General features: G+C 42.2%; 1 protein-coding gene across 4 annotated transcripts in view; it reads left to right on the forward strand.

Moving 5' to 3' along the window:
* LOC147895371 (putative gamma-glutamyl hydrolase 3) overlaps window positions 1-15129 on the forward strand; it is a 134868-nt gene extending 119739 nt beyond the window's left edge. For 3 of the 4 annotated variants that reach the window (XM_087383637.1, XM_087383638.1, XM_087383635.1), the window contains 4 exons: window positions 8499-8561; window positions 9139-9227; window positions 9316-9408; window positions 14082-14138. In XM_087383637.1, the coding sequence (XP_087239763.1) occupies window positions 8499-8561; window positions 9139-9227; window positions 9316-9408; window positions 14082-14127 (291 nt within the window). In that variant the 3' untranslated portion in view covers window positions 14128-14138. Of the gene's footprint in view, window positions 1-8498; window positions 8562-9138; window positions 9228-9315; window positions 9409-14081; window positions 14139-14745 lie in introns of those variants that run through there. The other variant, XM_087383636.1, reaches the window with a different exon arrangement.
* The last annotated feature ends 2466 nt before the right edge of the window (window positions 15130-17595 follow it).

Below are 17595 nucleotides of genomic sequence, written 5' to 3' on the forward strand. Positions count from 1 at the left end.
TCGGCATTAATTAAAGTGCTTTGATGAATAATCAAGCCTTTAATTATTTATCTAGAGGGGTTAATCTCGGTTAACCCAAGAATTTGTTTATATGTTTTGGGCACATGTGATTAGAGGGGGACACCCCAAGTGACTAGGATTACTCAGAGTTTATTTTATTTATTTGCGTGCAAAGACTAACGATTAATGGGTGCCTAGTCGAAATGCATTTAGAAAATGTTTCAGGTACCAAAGATGGGTTTAAAATACCCCGAGATCGAGGAGCATGGTAAAGAAACGGAAAATGGTCCATGTGACCCCGAAAAAGAGGCCCTTTGAGGCTTGTAATCTAGAAATAGGCTGGAATAGTGACATGTGGCATGTTGCCGAGAAAGGGAGCTAGTCTCCTTGTAAATTCTACTCTATTCACATTTTTACACAGTTTTTGTACTGAGGTTTCTGTAACCTTTTATTGAGAAATAAATATAAGCCCGAAAGGGGGATCCGGGAGAGCGAGTTGCCCTTGGATCTAATGTTGTGTCTGAGAGAGAGAGAGTTTTGTTTCAATCTATTCAGCAAAGCATATAAGACCAAAGAAAAACCGTAAACTTATAGGGAGACCCCCACAGGATCAGATAGGAAGCTCTCTTCCACTCAAATTGGACAACTGGTGCCCACGGAACCTTTGAAAGTTTCTCTGGTACACTTGTCAATCCTGCAAATCGATTTTGTTACTGCTTCTCCACAATTCTTTTCGTCAACTCTTTACAAAACTCCCCAAAAACCTGTTTCTCAACACATGAAATCTCTAGGATGAACTTGGCAACAATCTTGCAAGCTAGCAGCCTGAAGCAACCTATGGAAAGCTTTTGGCAACACCAATACACTTCTTCCAACAAACTCCGGAATTCCAACGCCACACTCAGTGCAAGAACAGGAAACCTTAGGCCACAACATACCGCCAACTCTCTTCTTGCATGTGTGCACACAAGCCCACAACACCACCTGGAAATCAGTGCGAAAAACTGTCACAAGATCTCTTAACCACCCGCCAATCCTTGCAAAAGCGATAACTTTTGATACGAGGTCGGATTGATGCACTGTAAAAACAAAAATTGTACCCTCAAGCTGCCCTACAACTTTCCTTTAGAAAGCATGTTGAAACTCGATGTGTAGCTCAAGATATAGTCTATGCATTGCTTGCCTATTTGTGAAAACTGCACTCTTGTATGAGAATCTCTTCCAAAAACGGCTCTGTGACCCAAATCAGCTTGTCTATCTGTGAAAAACCACGACCTCCTCAGCTTTTTGTCACTACAAATCCCTCCAGTGCAAAAAACAACCTTAGATCTATTTTTAGCTGACATGCACCCATGCAATATCTTCTTTTTCAGTTTTTGCTAAAGATGTCTCCAAGTAAACCACAAGACCACATGTAGCTAAGTGACCCTCGTCATAAGTACTCCAGTAGAGTGTGCTCATCTCTCAGTACTTCCCTTAGTCTCCATCGTCCTCATCATATGCATTTAGCTACTAGTTTCCCAAGATCCACAATTAGAAGTCTGTGAGTGTGCCAGTTATCCGTGAGTGGCCATGAGCAGTTCATCATCACTTCCTGTAATCAGGGTCTCCCCAAAAAATAATATTAGGAAAATCATGATTATATACAAAAGCAAAACAAAAAACTCTTATAGGTTCTTTATTGCTACTTCCTAGCTCTCGTACCTAGAGCTAATCCACAATAACCTAGATTTGCTCCTAGCAGTGCTAATCCTACCTACCTACTGGTGCTCCTATGTGTGATGTATACATCATATACCATATTTACAATGATTTCTTGGACTCCAAAAATAGGCCCGCTCAGTCAAACACAACCTCTTCCTTTTTGGTTTTTGCTGAAATTTTCCCAAGTAAACCACAGGACCACATGTAGCAAAGTGACCTTCGTCATTAAGACTCCAGTAGAGTGCGCTCATCTCTCAGTACTTTTCCTAGTCTCCATTGTTCTCATCATATGCACTTAGTTGCTAGTTTCCTAAGATCCACACTTAGAAGTCTGTGATTGTGCTAGTTATTCGTGAGTGGGCATGAGCACTTCATCATTACTTCTTGTAATGAGGGTGTCCCCACAATATCATATTAGGAAAATCATGATTATTTACGAAAGCAAAACAGAAAACTCTTATAGGTTCTCTATTGCTACTTCCTAGCTCTCATACCTAGAGCTAATCCACACTAGCCTAGATTTGCGCCTAGCAGTTCTAATCCTACCTACCTATTGGTGCTCCTATGTGTGATATGTATATCATGTGCCATGTTTATAGTGATGTCCTGGGCTCCAAAAATAGGCCCATCATATTTTGCCCTCTCCCCATGGCTAGGGCATTCATGTCTAGTAGCACTTTGCTTCCGTGCTGGATGCTTTGGCTCAGTCAATTGTCAAACACAACCTCGGTTTATCAAATGTCTGAATCCACATCCTCCCCTCGTTTGAGTTTGCCAATTCAATTTCAGCTTCACATACTTGTGCCATAAATGTATCCCACACACTATTGGACGCAACACTATCTTGTACCTATAGTCGATAGGAAAGTACAACACTCTTTCTCTTCTAGATGGTTCTCACTTTCTGGTTCTTGGTTAGCATTCACAATGAGTGCTTCGTTATCTAGTTGCTTGTTTTCTTCTTTCTTGATGATGTCCTTGTCTCTTGCAATATCACTATGGCTTGGAACTTCATCTTCACATATAAAATCTGCAAGACGATCAGCAAATGGAATAGGAGAAACACCATCTTCTTTAAAGACACAAGCTGGCTCATATGGAATCTCTACACATTGAAGAGTTGGCTCATAAGGGCTCACTTCTCTCTCTCCATCCTTTCGGTCAAACACATTGCAAACTTTTTCATCATCACCAATTAGACATGCCTCATGGTCCACTTTTGTACGCTTTAACATGTGATCATGAACCTCTTGATTCTTTGGCAATACATCAACCTCACGCACAAGTTGTGTTAACAGAAGAGCCTCACCCTGCACTTTTTCACCATTTGGTACATTAAAAAAGGACTGGACCACACAGACACACGCAGTAAAGACTTCCTTCTAAAGCTGGCATAGTCATGAGCCCTAGTTATGTAACTTCCATTCTTTTATTCTTGCAATTTCTAGTGCCCTATCAAAGGTTCTTGGATACTTCAACTCTATCTTGACCCTTAACACTTCTCTTATCCTTGCAACATACTGGTTTACTTTAAGCATTTTTAGGGGTTTCTCCTCTTGAAGAGCCACCATAAGTTGTTGAAGAGCTTGGTATAATCTTCGACAGGTTGTTATTCATATTGGATTAAGCCCAAAATATTATACCTAAGAATAGAGGGATCTTCCACTTCCTTAAAAAACTCTAAAAATGCATGCTTTGTAGCATTATACTCCTTTGTTGCTTGGTGAGCAGCTTCATAATCGTGCCATCACCTCTTTGTCTCATCTTGTAAGCAAAACACAAACACTTGCAAAAGCTTTCCTGGATCTTCAATATCCTTCAGAAGACATTTGATCTCAAACAAATCCACAAACTTTTTCGCATCTTCAGTTGGCCTTTCACAAAACAAAGGCAGATCTGATGTCATGTTTGACCCTTACAATAGCAGCTAGAACTATTGGTACGCCTAGCCAGAGACCAATCCTCTGTGGAGGCACAAAAAATGTGATAGGATGGGTAGAGTAACAAGGAAACTACCTTTATAAACTTGAGCATATGCACACATTAACCTTTCATGAACAAAAAAATCCGAGAACTCCAAAGAAAAAACACAATCTACTCAGCAAATCATACAACATCACTGAAGAAAAACCGTAAAGTTGTAGGAAAACTCCCACAGGATCAGATAGGAAGCTCTTTTCCACTCAATTTGGACAACCGGTGCTCACAGATCTGTTTCCTCAACTCTTTACAAAACTTCCCAAATACGTGCTTCTCAACGTTTAAAATCTCTGGCATGAACCCGGCAACAATCTTGCAAGTCAAGAGCCTGCGGCGGGAACCTACGGAAAGCTCTTGGCAACACCAAGACACTCCTTCCAATTTCAGACTCAGCGCAAGAAGAGGAACCTTACACCACAAAACAGTGCCAACTCTCTTGCTGCATGTGCACACACAAGCCCACAACAACACTTGGAAACTAGTGCCAAAAACTGACGCAATATCTCTCAACCACTTGCCGATCCTTGTAGAAGCGATGACTTTACCTGTCCAGATTGATGCACTTTAAAATCGAAAATTGTAGCTCTTGAGCCGCTCTACAACTTTACTTTAGAAAGCACATTGAAATTCGATATGCAGCTCAAGATATGGTCTATGCATTGCTCGCCTATCTGTGAAAACTGCATGTATGAAGCAGCTCCCATGGGTCTCTTGTGCCAGAATCTCTTCCAAAAACAGCTCATGGACCTCCAAAATCAGCTCGTCCATTTGTGAAAAACCATGGCCTCCTTAGCTTTTTGACACTACAAATCCCTCCAAAGGTATCTCGTTATCCAAAAAGACCTCAGATCTATTTTTAGCTTATATGCACCCATACAACCTCTGCTTTTTCAGGTTTTGCTAAAGATGTCTCCAAGTAAACCACAGGATCACATGTAGACTGCTGACCCTAAACTGTTGGCTGCTCATGCAAACTTCCAGTAACCATGCAACCACTACATTTGTCATAAAGACTCTAGTTGAGTGCTCTCATCTCTCAGTACTTTCCTCAATCTCCATTGTCCTCATTACAGGCACTTATCTGCCAGTTTCCCAAGATCACCATCAGAAGTCTATGAGTATGCCAGTTATCCGTGGGTGGCCGTGAGCAATTAGGGAAACTCGTGATTATTACAAAAGCAAAACCAAGGTCCGAAAGCTCTTATAGCTTCGTTATTGCTACTTTCTAGCTCCCGTACCAAGAGCTAATCCACACTGGCCTAGATTCAAGATTCTGATCTTGGAGTCTCCCGTCCTCAAGCCAATCCACACCACCTGTTCTCCTAGGAGCTCTCCTTGATCAAACACCTTTTGGGCTAGAGTCTAGGCTACTAAAATGCAAATGCCCCCGCTCTCCTGCTCACTATTGGAGACCAAATCTCTGGACTTCTCCTTGGGAGGACACGGCTCCGTCATCTGACATCCGAAAGTTGAAAACATACGCTCTTGAATCATGAGAATGTCAATTAGATGTCCAACTAAAACGTGCTGCAACTCTTGGCGAAGTATCAGGCTTCAGCTGGTGCGGTTCCTAACGTGCACGATCATGTAGACCATGCATGTCCCAACTCTCAGTCGAAGCCTGTGTGACAGTCATGGAGTCTAGGACATCTGTGGGGTTTGGATGGAAAGTAGTTCATGTTCATGCAATGGCACGCCAAAGGCATGGCTAGCTCAATGCCTACCTTCAGGGTTCATTGCATCACGAAAGAGGTCTCCACTCCTAGCCTGTTGGCGCACTAGTTTAGTAGCCAGTATGGGACGTGTCAAAGCTGCTCGTGGGGTCCCCAATGGATAGGGGTGACTAATAAACCCAAGCCTCGTCTCTCTCTCTCTCTCTCTCTCTCTCTCTCTCTCTCTCTCTCAAGCTGAAAAGTAGCAATATGACCATGGGTGACCACAATCTTCTTCCCTTGTTGTCCCAACCACTCCATCATGTGAAACATTTGATCGCATATCATAAAGTCGAGCTGAAGGAGGGTTTATCGTTCCTTCCTTGTGGTAGCGAAATTAAATCCCTAGAAAGGATGGTAAGGGATCCCAAATGCTTTAATTGATCCCCCTTTAGGAGGCTCCAAGGTCAAGGCCGACATCTCTAGTTCTATGGGGTAACGATATGGGACATCAAAGTAGTTCGAGGGTCCCACCCGCCAGAACTCTCTCTCGAGGGGCTGCAAGGTTTCAACCATGGGCACCGAGAGAAAATAGGAGTCTCTTGTACTGGCACCTTGGGAGCCATCCTTGACCTGATGAAGGGGCGGGATGGGGCTATGACAAGTTGATCTTTGGCGAGAGTGCCTTCGACAAGGATGGATGTTGTGAGGTAGGAGAAGTGGGAAGTCAAGGCTACGGGGGGGAGGAGGGAAACAAGAACGGATGACTGGGGGCAGATGTTGAGGGTGATCACCAAATGCACTGTTAGGAGAGGGAAGGGGGGGAGGGAGGGGAGGAAAGGGGGGGAGAAGAAGAAGAGACTAAAGGTGACAGAGTGATTGAGGGTGGGGGCACAAGGGGACACCAAACAGGGCTCCAGAGGTTCAACTAGGTTGGATGCTCTTCCTTATATACCCCAAGCTCAGGCCATAGGCCATACTTCGAATCCTGTAGGATGTCTCCTGTTGCCTACTAGATGGTTGGAAAAGCAATTGTTTCGTCAGCAAGTGGGAAAGTTGAGAGGCCAAGAAAGTGCCCCAAAAGCAGGCTCCCTTGGCCTGATTTTGGGTCACTCTCCTCCAGGAAAGTACTTCTTTTAACCAAAAAACATGAAACTGGAGAGTGGCATGTTAGTTTTTTCCATGTATAAAATTGGAGGAGGTGGTAGACAAAATGGGGCTGGAGGCAGGCGTGGGATGAATGATGGTAAGGGGTTGACCAAGGTGCGCTTCTCTTGCATTGACGTCGGGGTAGTCTCATCTGCTGATTGGAACCCTTAGATGTTGGGAGGAGAGTATTTGTTGCTGGAAGATTGAAGAAGACCGCTTCTTAGGTATTGGAGTCAGCACCAAGATTATAATCCCCAAATGCAACAAGAGCTGCTCTTGTGAGGAAAAAAGGGAAAAAGGGGGAAGGTAGGAGGGAGGGAAGACTAGGCTGGTAAGGAGGGAAGGCGGAAGGAAGACTAGGCCGCTAAGGCAGCCTGAAGGGGAAAGGTAAGCTGAAGCGACAAAAGGAGGGAAGGAAAAAGGGGCAGGAATAAAGATGGAAAGGGGGAAAAAAAGCGGGGGGGGGGGGGGGGGGGGGGGGGGTCTGCAAAATACAGGGCGAAATGCCAAGTAGGTGAGGTGCAAGCTGGGAAGCAGGAGGGAGGGGGAAGGGGGCGATGTGACGGGGGCGGGGAGGGAAGAGGGGGCTAGCAGGAGGGGAGCTTGAAGTAGGGAGAGCAGGTTGTAGTGTACTGACACCACATAGTTATATTTGGCCTTGGGGAGGGACATAGGCTGTTCCTCTAGTATTTTATGCATTGTGTTGTACTTTGTCTCATAGCCATTTGGTTTTCTGCTCTTGTGGATGCTTGTATTGAATGAGATGCACCAAATTATATCAGGTTTGGGGGAGATTCATAGGTACTAGGATGCACTAGAACTTCTATTGGGTCCAAGTTGGCCCATTTGGAGCTCAGATTACTCTTTGAGAAGTTAGAACACATGACAAGAATCATGGAACACGGAGTCTATTCCTTTGTCTAGGTTGCATTCGAGTTTTGGTTTACACATTAGACTCTTAAGGGTGTACTAGACACCTTTAGATCCCCAATAGGGTTGTAATTTTCCCCATATGTTGCAATCTGATTGCCTTCTTGGCCTTATGCAGACATTAATAAATCTCTGTGTGTGTGTGTGCGCTTTGCATGCTCTGTAGGCTCTCTCGTTGCTTGCTTCAAGCTCTTCGAGCATATACAAGGCACATCCAACTGAAAAAGGGAATTTGTTGTGAGGATTGATTTGCAAGGTGTTCTCCAAAGCAGCCTCTTTTATAGGGTTGAAACTTATCATACTTGAGAGAAACTCCCTTAAATTTGTAATCAACTGCTCAGCAACTGTATGGCATGAAGTAAAGTACAGCCCATCTCTATCTTGTAGAGGTCATCCTTGTTGAAATCCTTTTTTCTAAACAAGTCAACAGAGCTGTCTACAACTGAAAACATGTAAACCCATGAACTCCAATGACCTTCAAGGTTATTTTACCATCCAGTACGACTGCATGACTTCCAAAATGATTTTCTGGTCCATGTTTCTGACCTCCTCACTCTAATATCCCCCCCGCCCGCTGGCTTCCCGCTCTCCCCTCTTTTTCCCTTGACATAGACTTCTGTTCAGTATGAAAGAAAGAGCCCAGAGAATAAACTCAAGGCATAGATACATCATGCAGAACGTGAAGGTGATATACCACTTGAAAAAGAGAGCAAATGATAACCTTATAAGAACCAGGACTGGGCCTGGAAAATGCAATGCCTGTGATGGTCTCAGAAAAGAAAGGATAACCTCTCCACTCTGAGAAAACCGTCCTCCTGGCTGAGGCATACCTAGAAGATCCGTGCATCCTCGAAGCCATCAAGCTGTGTACAATATCTATCCAGATACTGGCCATGGTAGCTGGGTGCACCTGGGTGTGATCAATAATCTTCTATAATACATTTTGTACCGATCCTATATTTAAAAACGTTTCCTAAGCAGCTATATTTTCTTTGGATGATATGTTTTTTTCTTTTTGACTAAATAACCAGGAAAAAACGGAAATTTAGTTTGGTGGTAAGTTTTTTTTTGGTCTCATTGCAGGTCTATGTTTCGACTGTTGAAGGGCGCAAGTACCCTGTTACAGCTGCTCAATGGCATCCAGAGGTACCTAAGCTCCTCACCACAAGATGTATCTAGCATGTTACTGACAGATAAACTGCTTGTTTTAAGTGACCATATCAAAGTCCTCAATATTATTTTCAAAGCTTGTATTTAGAACTCAATTATGGTGTAGAAATGTAAATTATAAAAGCACCTTTCTTTGAGGAAAATGTGTGTGGGGCAGAGGACCTGTGTGAATTCTGTGTTGGATCAGTATGGTTTCCTTGTATTCTCTATTATGTGTGAATGTTATGGTGAACTTTGTTAGCGCAGATTTCCTGGTGTTACAGAGGACTGCGATACTTGGAAATTTTTGTTTTCTTTGCTCCTCATTAATGTATTGGTATCAAACACAACTAATAATAAAATGATACCTTTCTTTTTATAGTTTGTCAGCCAGTCCATCAAGGGTCAAATGTAAATGTAAGAGAACTTCTGAATGTCTGGCCTTTTAAGTATATTGTATTGTGCGTTGCTTAGAGTGTTCTCTCGAAATAGGAGCAAATGGATAGAGCTTGTTCTCCTTGTTTTGTTTATTTTGTTTTCACTCTTGAATGGAGATTGAAAACCTATGGTGCAGAAAAATGCATTTGAATGGGGAGTTTCAAATATTCCTCATTCTGCTGAAGCTATTCAAGTTTCTCAGAGTGTTGCCAACTTTCTAGTGAGGTATGTTCTTCATTTGATTGTTTATAAAATGTAACTATCGTCCTCTAAATAATTGGGAAATGATTTTAACCTGCTATCTACAATGCAGTGAAGCAAGGAAGTCTCATCATAGGCCAAGCAAGCAAGACGAGGAAGAGTTTCTCATTTATAATTACAATCCCTTTTACACAGGCAAAGATGGGTACGGTCTCCTCATTCTACTCTTTTCATTCAAATGGAGTATGCTCTGTATTTATTGGTACTAATAATGTAAGCCATTGAACCTTTCTGAAAGGGTCAATGGAAGTAGCAAGAAATACTATTCGTCTAATTTATTTTTCAGTTGAAATGTAAAAGTTTGTAGCTAAGAAGCATACCGAAAACGAAAGGTAGTAAACAGTGAACAGGGATCTTCTTTATTATCAATACAATGTCTAGGGATGGGGTACTCTCCCAACGCAGTCTTCGATGCTAGCTCCCAACTCTTACACCATAAGGTTTTCTTTTTCAACTGGGCATGGTTATCCCTATGCTTTTTTTTTTTTGGGTGGGGGGGGGTTTCAGCAGGCTTGTTTAGCGAGCACTCATATTAGCATGAGTCTCTCAGCTGTTGTGGGTGCGGTTGAGCCTGCAAGAAAAGGTGCTCCCAGTTTTTTCAAACGAAGTGGTTCAGTATGCAAGCAAAAGCTTGCCTATTAGTCTGCAAAACTAAAAGGTGGTCCCAATTTTTATAAACGGTCTGGCTCATTTTCAAGCAAAAGCTGGTTATATCAAACCATAATAAGGGGTGCACCTATGAACTACGCCATTAATGTGCCCCTTTTGTTAGAGACTGTAGTTGCTCTTTGTAGGAGTTAGAGATCTTCTTTGTAATTGCCTCTCTAAGTAGGGACACATACACAAACAAGGTCTGACGTGTCTCCTCACACGCGAATAAACCCATGCAATCTGCCACAACCATTTGAAACTTCCTTGAGGCGATTCTGTATTCTTTGTTATCCCAAAGAACGTGGAAGTTTTTTTGGCAGCCACACATGTGGGGTAATTCTTACATTCCATGTCTTAATCTTCGGCCAACTTGCTCATGCAGACTTAAATACGCAGCAGCAGCTTAGCTATTGATGATGCTTCAAGATGGCAAGTATACAATGAAGAAGCAAGTGTCCTCTGCGCATGTCTATGGTGGGATCTATGATAAAGGACCACCCGTTTGTCCCCAATCATGCTCATGATTTCCTCTATTCACCCGGTTGTGGTCCCGCTGATGCCCCCTTGTAGAGTGTCTAGACTGCCCAAAATGATGTCAGGATTTTACCCTAAATCATGCAAGTGCCTGACTCGTGGCACCCTGTCAGAAGCCTTTCGAAAATTCACAAAGCAACGATAGGCCCTCTGCTTCCATGCCCTGGCCTCCTCTATAATCCCTCTCAAAGTGAAAATGTGGTCCACCGTCGTATGGTCTACTCGGAAGCCTTCCTGGCCAACACCCTGAAACCCCCCACGATCTGCAAAGTGACTAACCTGTGTTAAATGCTAAGGCATAATGGGCCTTTAGTTTTCTAGACTTATGGGATGGCATGTCTTATGGATTGAGACAATGATAATAAGGGTCCAGGTGTGAGGGACACCAATGCAATCTGGCTTTGTTAAATAGCTTTGCTAAGCTCAGGGCTAGGGTATTAAGTCCATGTGCATTATACTTAGTCATAGCTCCACATGATCTTTGACTTGGCCATGGTCTAGCATGAGGGTTGCGTATGAGATATCACAGGTGGTGGAGTGAACAAAGGTAGGGCATAGTAGCTGTAAAAGATCTGGTGTTGGATGTCAAGGGGTGTTGTAGAGGATGCTTGGGTATGCGTGCTAGATGATTGGGTCAGTCAATGGGATAAGGACCTCTGTGTGCTAGATGATTGGGTCAGTCAATGGGATAAGGACCTCTGTTCGAGAAATTTTTGCCAGAAGTCCTTGGAGTTCCTGTGAACCATAATGCGTAATAATTCTTCCTCATTCTAGTGAATGAAATCCCTTTTTTTTAAAATGGACCAGACGGTGATATTCTCATTTGGTCTCCATCTCTCTCACAAGGTGATGCTTGGTCTCGAATCTGAGTTGACAGTGCAAGGCCTTACACTCATCATCACTCCAACTATTGCATGGGACCATTCCAATGGGTTGCGGATGGGTGGATTCAATAGCATAGGAAAAGACTACAGAGTGACATCAGGGAGTTGTAGGGAGTGGCAGAGACAACAGGGAGTGGGCGGCGGATTTGCAAGGGGCAGCCAAGGTGGTGTGGGGGAGCTCAAATGGGGCAGGGAGCTACAAGGAGGGGTGGAAGGCAGTAGGCAGGAGTGCAGGAGCTGTAGGGGGTGGCGAAGGTCGTGACTTGTGACCAATCATGCTCATGCCAGTCATTTACAAGATCATAGCCAAAATGGTTGTTGATCGTATTAAAGGTTATTTGCATGATGGGCTGCATCCTTCGCAATATGGCTTCATTCCCCGTAGGCATATCACCAATAATATTGCCAATGGTTATATTGGGATTAAATATGCCAAATACATGCAAGAGGATGTTCTGCTCTTACAGGTGGATATTGCAAAAGCCTTTGATACAGTTCAATGGGAATTGATCTGGCAAACAATTTGATCTTTGGGGTTTGGAACAAAAAAGCAGCAGATTATTTACTGGCTTTATAGGGACAGCAATGCAGCTTGCATTCTTTTTGGAGATCTCTCTAATGAATGGACTCTTCGTTGTTCGGTTCGTCAGGGATGTCCCCTTAGTGCTTTATTGTATGCCATTGCTACTCATCCTATGCTGCAATATATTGATCATCTCGTGGCTACAGGCTTCCTTCATGGTTTGGAATTGGATGCAAATCGCAGCATGGTTGCTCAAGCCTATGCTAATGATTCCTTCTTTACCCCGAAGAATACGCAGAATGATCTTCGCTTTGATGCATGCTCTCTTTGTTTATGGTTTGGCAACTGGTCTTCATGTAAATTTTTAAAAGTCCAAGCTGCTCCCATTGCATTCTAAAGACTGGCATAGTCTTTTGTGGCCCGGGGAAATCATTACACCCACTCAGATTGTTCGTCACCTTGGTGACCCTTTGGGATGGGGTTTCACTTGTCGTCAACAAACTGATTGGGTGATGGTCAAGCTTCGGAAAAAGCTAGAATATTGGAAATTGGCAACTTGGCCTTAGCATGTTCGGCTTCGGATAGTGCAGTCCATCCTTGTGGCATATATTCAATTTTATTTGTCTTTGATACTATTCACCAAGGCAGATCTTACTTCTTTCATGTCTACCATTATGGAAATCTTCTGGCGTTTTCCAAACATGACTGAAAGGATATCAGACTACTTTCAGTGCATCAACTTTGTTCTCCTAAGATGGATGGTGGTTTGAACATCACGAATATCCAAGTGCACATCCTTGCTCACAGGGGAAAAATGTTGCTGCAATTTCTGCAAGGTGATCAGCCTTGGGCTCTTATGATTAAGTCTCTAGTCACATATATCAGTATTTCTGCCTTTGGTCACTGACAAATCAATTATTGGGATTTTTTATTTGGTCGCATGGATGGCACTTTGCCTGGCTGCCCTTTAGTCTCCAGTTTGCTTCTTGATTGGAAGCACGTCCTTTCTCATCTGAAATGCAATGGTCGACAATCTTTGCTAGGCAATTCCTTGCGAGCTGAAAGCATTCACTGGTCGACAGTTTTTCAATCTCCATTGGCTTAACAAGAACCTCGCCGTTCCTACTTTGTTTCCTTTAAGGGCATCACATCTGTTGTTGATGTTATTCAGGATGATGGCTCTGTGTTACCTTTTTCTCTGGCAGCTACACGGTATGGCTTGGGCTCTCATTATCGTGCTTTGTACCAGAAACATTTTTAGAAACACGCTCCAAGAGTTTCGAACAAGAGTCTTGCCTACACATAACATACATATATACATATGCATACCCCCCCCCCCCCCCCCCCCCTCTCTCTCTCACTTTTTTTCTTTTTTTTTGTGGTGAATGGATTATATTACAAGAGTAGCGACCTCAAAAACGAGGCAGCCATAAGTACATCAACTGAAACTCCCAGTGTATGCTAGATATACATCATGATCTATGCAATGCGTTTGCAAGCAATCAAAGAAGGATTGCTGCAGAGAACGCTTAAAAAAGCCAAACAGAGAAAATTTGGGATCACCAAAGACTTTACAGTTCATGTCTGTCCATAAAGTCTAGAGTGCCCAATAGCGAACCCAAACAAAGAAAAGATGAAACTCCGGTCCGAGTGGATGAAAACCAAAGAGCCACAATGACTTCCCAAAAGGAAGAGTCCGGAATCTTGCTCGTAGGCGCTGCCGAAGATCAATGAACTCACGAGAACATGGACAAAACTGGCACAGTCTCTTGAGAGCTCAAGCATCTGTGGCAACGAGCAGGAGCAATATGTCTACGAGCCAACCTCTGTCCAGATGGAAAAATGCCCAGAAGCACTCGCCAAAAGAAAACATGTTGCCAAAGAGGAGTTTTGTAGGCCCAAATCTACTGTAATCTCTTTCTCCACCACTTGGCTAGGCGATGCATTGCCTTTCTCTGAAACCCAGGGTTGAGGCAAAAGGATTCTATACAATGCAAGCACCGTAATCTCAGATAACCTCAAAGGGCGAGCAGAGGACCCTAGTGAAGTCAAAGTCCAATCCTCCAACCTGTCCTAAAGTTCCAAGGAATCGGAACAAAAGACGAAAGTATACTAGCAACTTGTTGCCGACACTGCTTTATCCTCAAGGGGGACTTCCATGGCACCATCAACTTCATATAACGAGCTAGCTGCTCCTTTACTAGTTCCTTATCATCTTCTTGGCAGGTTGCCTGCTGCTCATTGTCCATCCGCTGTGGGATCCAGTGATTGAGACAACTTCATCCAACAGGCTGCTAGTTGACAGCCTGTTGTAGTCATCCATCTGTACTTTCAGAAAATCAAGAAGGGCTAAGACATTTTTTTTGACCAAAATTTTGGAAACTATTTCTTACGTATAGAAGAATCAGATGTGAAGAAAAGAGGGTTAAGCTGTGACTAATGTAGGGAGAAGGTTTCTACACCTAGTAAAGAAGAAGCCAGAAGCAAATGTATTTTACAAGGGCCTAGCGAGACATGCCTCTAAAAAACATCTAACCTTCAATAATAATCAAATTTGCATCTTTCTGTCAGTTTGTTTGATACCAGGGTCCAGAAAGCAGTTGCAACACTTGATGATGCCATTAAAATCTTGCCTTGCACAGCTTTATGCACAAGGACAATGATTTAGAGTATAGTTTATTCCAACTGTCTGTGGGCCCGTGTGTGCGTGCATGCACGTGAGGAAGCCAATTGTTTCAATTGTGCTAGAGCTTTACTGTCTCTGCATGTGGCTTCTCTGGCAGAGAGAGCATTTCACAATTGCACATACTTTTTGGAAATTTGTATGTTATTTTTAGAAGACCTTTCTTGATGCTGTATTCACTTTATAGTTGCTGTGATGATGTGGCAGGAGTGGACATTTTGATCAATCATATGTGTTCCCATGAAAGCGTGATATTTTCATTTCAATTTCTTCTTTGTACATGACATTCTTTCAAGTATATCTTGAATGTATAAATGTAAACTATTGCTATAGCGTGGCACTCAAAGCTATGGATGACAGTCATGTCAAAAGCATATTGATACAACAGATGCCGGTTGGTGCCCCTTGGCATCATAATCACTCCGATAAGGAGCTTGTGACACAATGGCATCACCATTGACAATGTATTGCTAATAGTTGATGTACAGAGGCTGTTTTTAGTTCTATCACATTGTTGATACCAGCTTACCTTATCTCATAATTATGGAAGAATTTAGAGGCTAGAATCTTACTAAATGCTTCATGTTAGGGAAAAAGGTTTAGCATTTGTTGTGAAGGTAGTTCATGAATTCCAATAGCAAGGCGCGCCTATTTACTTTACTGTCAGAAATGTGAAAACACAAAGAAGTGACTCAATACTTCATTACTCTTGTTGAAATATAGATGCTTGTTATAAGAATTGCTTGTTTGGGATTTGGGAAAAGGAGCTTTAGTTAAGGACCGACTAGCATGCATTAAGCCTCCATGGAAGGTTTTTCGAGTATTTTGTGACAAATCATCCTCTTTTATGCTACTATAACTAGCCAAAGACGATGCACATGGCAATCTACGCATTACACAAGTACACGAGATTGTAATTATTACAAGAAAATACACGAGATTGCCAATATTCGAGTACGTCCATGCGTGTTATCTCATATGTGTATTCTCATCTTGCATAAAATCCCATCCCCCTCACATCACCATCCCATAAGCAAAAAACAAGTCCTTTAGATGTCAAAAGCGAGTTGCTAACTAAGCATATAAGATGTTGAGCCACACAAAACATAGGCTATAGTTCTTGGAAGGGATGGGTTTTCATGCGGCACAAGTATATAGTGCTTATGGACAAAGTTAAATAATGGTAATCTCATGTATATTCTTGTAAAACTAGAAATTTCATGTATAAGTGCAAGACTTGATTACTTGTATAGTTGCAATGTATGGGGGCATTCCCAAGTTTGGAAAGAGATATGCCATGCTTGCAAGGAAACACGTTATGTTTAAAAAGAGAAATCATGCTTGAAAGGAGATCCTACTTTAATACTGACCCACGTCTTAGTGCAATATTGAATATATAACAATATCTCAATGTAAATGGACATTTAACCAAATTTGAGGATTTTCTAGAATGAGCCTAGCAAATGGTGAAGTGAAGCATAATGTTTTGAGGCACCGCATATGTAGAAATGTAAAGTGCATGTTCGAGTCATTATGATGACTAATTGATCATGGTAGCTTAGGTATAAGTAGCATCCTATCAAACTATAAAAGAGTTGTTCCACGTTCTCTGTGTTTTTTCTTTTTCTCTAGGAAGCCAAGGTGCTCAAAGTTTCTACAAAATATGACATACGTCCTTGCGTCTCAAAATATCAATCTCTCTCAAAATATCAATCGAAATATCAATCTTTCGACTGTGGACATCCCAAATTTAGAGTTAGAGAGAATAACCCTAACACAAGGCCCCCCAATCAATCTTGATTTCCTATGCTAGTGAAGTAGGTGGACTAGGAAGCAAGCACCCTAGGGAGAAGGTGATGATAGGCCTATGGAAGTCCTAGAAGCTAGATGAAAGAGAGAAATAACAGATCTTTCTTTTTTTACATGGTGAAATATCAAATAAAAAGGAAAACAAAAAACTAGGAGCTAAGGGGATTAGTTCCTAACACTTTTGGCATGGACTTGGGAGAATATAATATTATTTGGCAAAAGTGTCTTCCCAAATGAAGAACACGTGTCAAATTTTCTAAAAGGTCTAGAGGGAGAGCTCAACCAACCTTTTCCTTAGGATGAGAATTAAGAATGCAAGCAAAGAGAGTGGTTGCATTCTTTACTTGAACATAAATCTTGAGTTACTTTAACTCACCTTCAAAGAAAATACATGTTCTCATGAGATAGAGGGGTGGAAGCATGGCTAGTTAAATATGAGGCCATCATTCACCAATCCTTGTATGTAAGGATGACTTGAGACTCCTTTTTCTACCAATCCTAGGATGGAAATCTCTACAAAGGACCATAAAGTCTTGTTTTATAAGAAAGGGAGCCATGGGGAGGGGATGGACAGAGGCTATAAAGCTTATATGAAAGGATATACATTCTTGCATGAGGGGCTGCGGGAATGGAGGGGGGTTGCAAGGATGAGAAAAGTGGATATATGGAGGGGTTGAGGGGTATGACAAGGAGAGAAATGGCTATAGCATCAGTCTCTTAAGGTGATGGAGAGGTAGAAGGTGATGGACGATAGGGGTGGGAGGCTATGGAGAAGAATGACTTGCCTGGGTAGAAATGGGGAGTAGCTAAGGGCTATAAGCTTTGGAACCTCATAAGTAGAAACATCATGATTAGTCAAGATGTTTTTTATCAAGAGAAAGGTAGGGCCTCCCAATAAGTCAAGAGAGTAGATTTCAAAGTTTTAAATGCTTTTCTTGAATTAATAGTCCAAGCATAACACATTTGTTGGCACTACCTTCGAGTTGCTGGTACTGTGATCTAATCGTCCATTCAATGTGTCAATACATAAGTTGAAGACAATATAGCATAGCAAAAAATCACAAAACAAAACTCCATGAAAGAGAGCACAGTTGTGCTTATCTCGAGGGGCTCGCTAAAGAATTTGTAAAATAAAGGAATATAGAAATACATTTACTTGTAGAAGGGATTTTAAAGTTGAACTTTAGGAAAAAGTTAAAAGTTTGTAAAGGATTAGGATAAAATCATATGTATGGTATTATTAAATAA

This window comes from Dipteris shenzhenensis, chromosome 13 (genome assembly GCF_047967505.1).
Source record: "Dipteris shenzhenensis isolate YYH24624 ecotype China chromosome 13, Dip_SZ_1.0, whole genome shotgun sequence".
In the NCBI taxonomy this organism is placed as follows: domain Eukaryota; kingdom Viridiplantae; phylum Streptophyta; class Polypodiopsida; order Gleicheniales; family Dipteridaceae; genus Dipteris; species Dipteris shenzhenensis.